Source organism: Myotis brandtii, unplaced genomic scaffold (genome assembly GCF_000412655.1).
Source record: "Myotis brandtii unplaced genomic scaffold, ASM41265v1 scaffold632, whole genome shotgun sequence".
In the NCBI taxonomy this organism is placed as follows: Eukaryota; Metazoa; Chordata; class Mammalia; order Chiroptera; family Vespertilionidae; genus Myotis; species Myotis brandtii.
This window is the reverse complement of record NW_005370419.1, coordinates 554733-556224: the sequence shown is the minus strand read 5'-3', so window position 1 is coordinate 556224 and position 1492 is coordinate 554733. Positions and strand designations below refer to the sequence as shown.

At 58.3% G+C, this 1492-nt stretch overlaps 1 protein-coding gene across 1 annotated transcript in view; it reads left to right on the top strand.

The window, feature by feature from the left end:
• Positions 1-5: 5 nt before the first annotated feature.
• The window catches only part of SLC38A10 (solute carrier family 38, member 10), a gene marked incomplete at its 3' end in the record, with an annotated part of 25465 nt that continues 23978 nt past the window's right edge, over positions 6-1492 (top strand). The window contains exon 1 of the mRNA XM_014528390.1: positions 6-68. Within this exon, the coding sequence (XP_014383876.1) occupies positions 6-68 (63 nt within the window). The remainder of the gene's footprint in view (positions 69-1492) is intronic.

The window sequence follows — 1492 nt, the reverse complement described above, 5'->3', positions numbered from 1 at the left end:
TGATCATGAACATAGTGAACAGCATCGTGGGGGTCAGCGTGCTCACCATGCCCTTCTGCTTCAAGCAGGTGAGTCGGCCGCCGGGCGCCTGCGGGCGGGATCCCGGGGATTCCCTCCGCGGGGAGCTCGCGGTATCGGCGTCGGCAGCGAGGTCCGCGCACGCAGTACCTCCGGCTCGAGCGCAAGGTGTAGCCGAGCAGAATGACCGTCCAGAACGGACCGTGACCGAGGGGTCGCCCGGCGCTGCTTCTGTTGCTATTTTTCAAAACTCCGAGCCTCCTGCACTTGCATCCAGAAGCGGGCACGTCCAGCCCCCGAGGCCGTGGAACGAGGCGGGGCGCCGGCTGCAGGTGGTTACAGAGTTCGCCAGGTTGAACACGTCACCTCGCCAGCGGCAGATAAAAAATCTGAAATATTAAAACACCAGGATCACGCCAATAGGAAACTCCCCATGAGTGCAAGCCACCATTCCTGATCTGTGGCTCCATTTAGCTGCTGCTGAAATCATCCCCGAATAAACAGGCCAGCGGGGTCGCTGCCCCCTGCCCACTGGAGACAGCCTCGGGTGGGGCGGGGCGTCCTACGTGATACCGTCACATAGGTAGAAAACTTAAATAAGATGGACCTCTGGGAAGTGAAACGGGCCCCAGCTGTTTAATTTTAGAGTCTCGCGGGGACAGACACGTTGCATTTTTCATACTTAGTGTCGTGTAGATTAAAAGAAACTTTTAATCTGGGGATTTTGGATCCCCCGCCTCCAGCCCTCCAGCCTGTCTGGGCGAGAGCCCGTCTGATGAGGCTGGCGGGCATGTTGGCAGGAGCTGGTGGTGTGCAGGCCAGGCAGTCGTGGGAGGCCCGGCTGGCGGCTCCTCGCACCCCCAGGGCAACATCTGTATCTGGGTATTGCATCCCTGGTGGCTGGCCAGCCCTGGGTGTTTCTGGGAGGACTACGTGTCCCAGGGTGCATTGCGACTTGCCTGGCACAGAACTGCATCCTGGGTGGTGTAGTTGGCTGGCAGGGATGTGCAGGTCTCGTGCTGCCAGCCTTTATGCCACCGTGGCTGCCCACGGACTTGCGTGTGGGCCGTGCGGGGGCACAAGGCCCCTGGCAGAGCATTTCCACATAGTGAGGCTGGCTTGCTCAGCAAGAGCCCAAAGCTCAGTGGTGGAGGTTACCTGGGAGCCATGGACGGACCGGTCACCTGTCCCAAGGGTCTGGGGTCACCTGTCCCAAGGGCCTGGCCGTATTAACAGCGTCTCCTCCCAGGGGAGCCCCTGGCTGGAGCATAGTGGGAGGCAAGTGGGCAGTTTGTGGGGGGGGGGTGTAATTTTAGTGTGTGACAGCCATGTCATTTTTAAAAAGTTTATTTCTTGGTTTGGTTGATTTTAGGAATTTTGGTACTTTTAAAAAAATTAACATTTTATTGAGATACTAGCGGATTCATGCACCGGTGGGGTCCCTCAGCCTGGCCTGTGGGGATCGGGCTGAAAC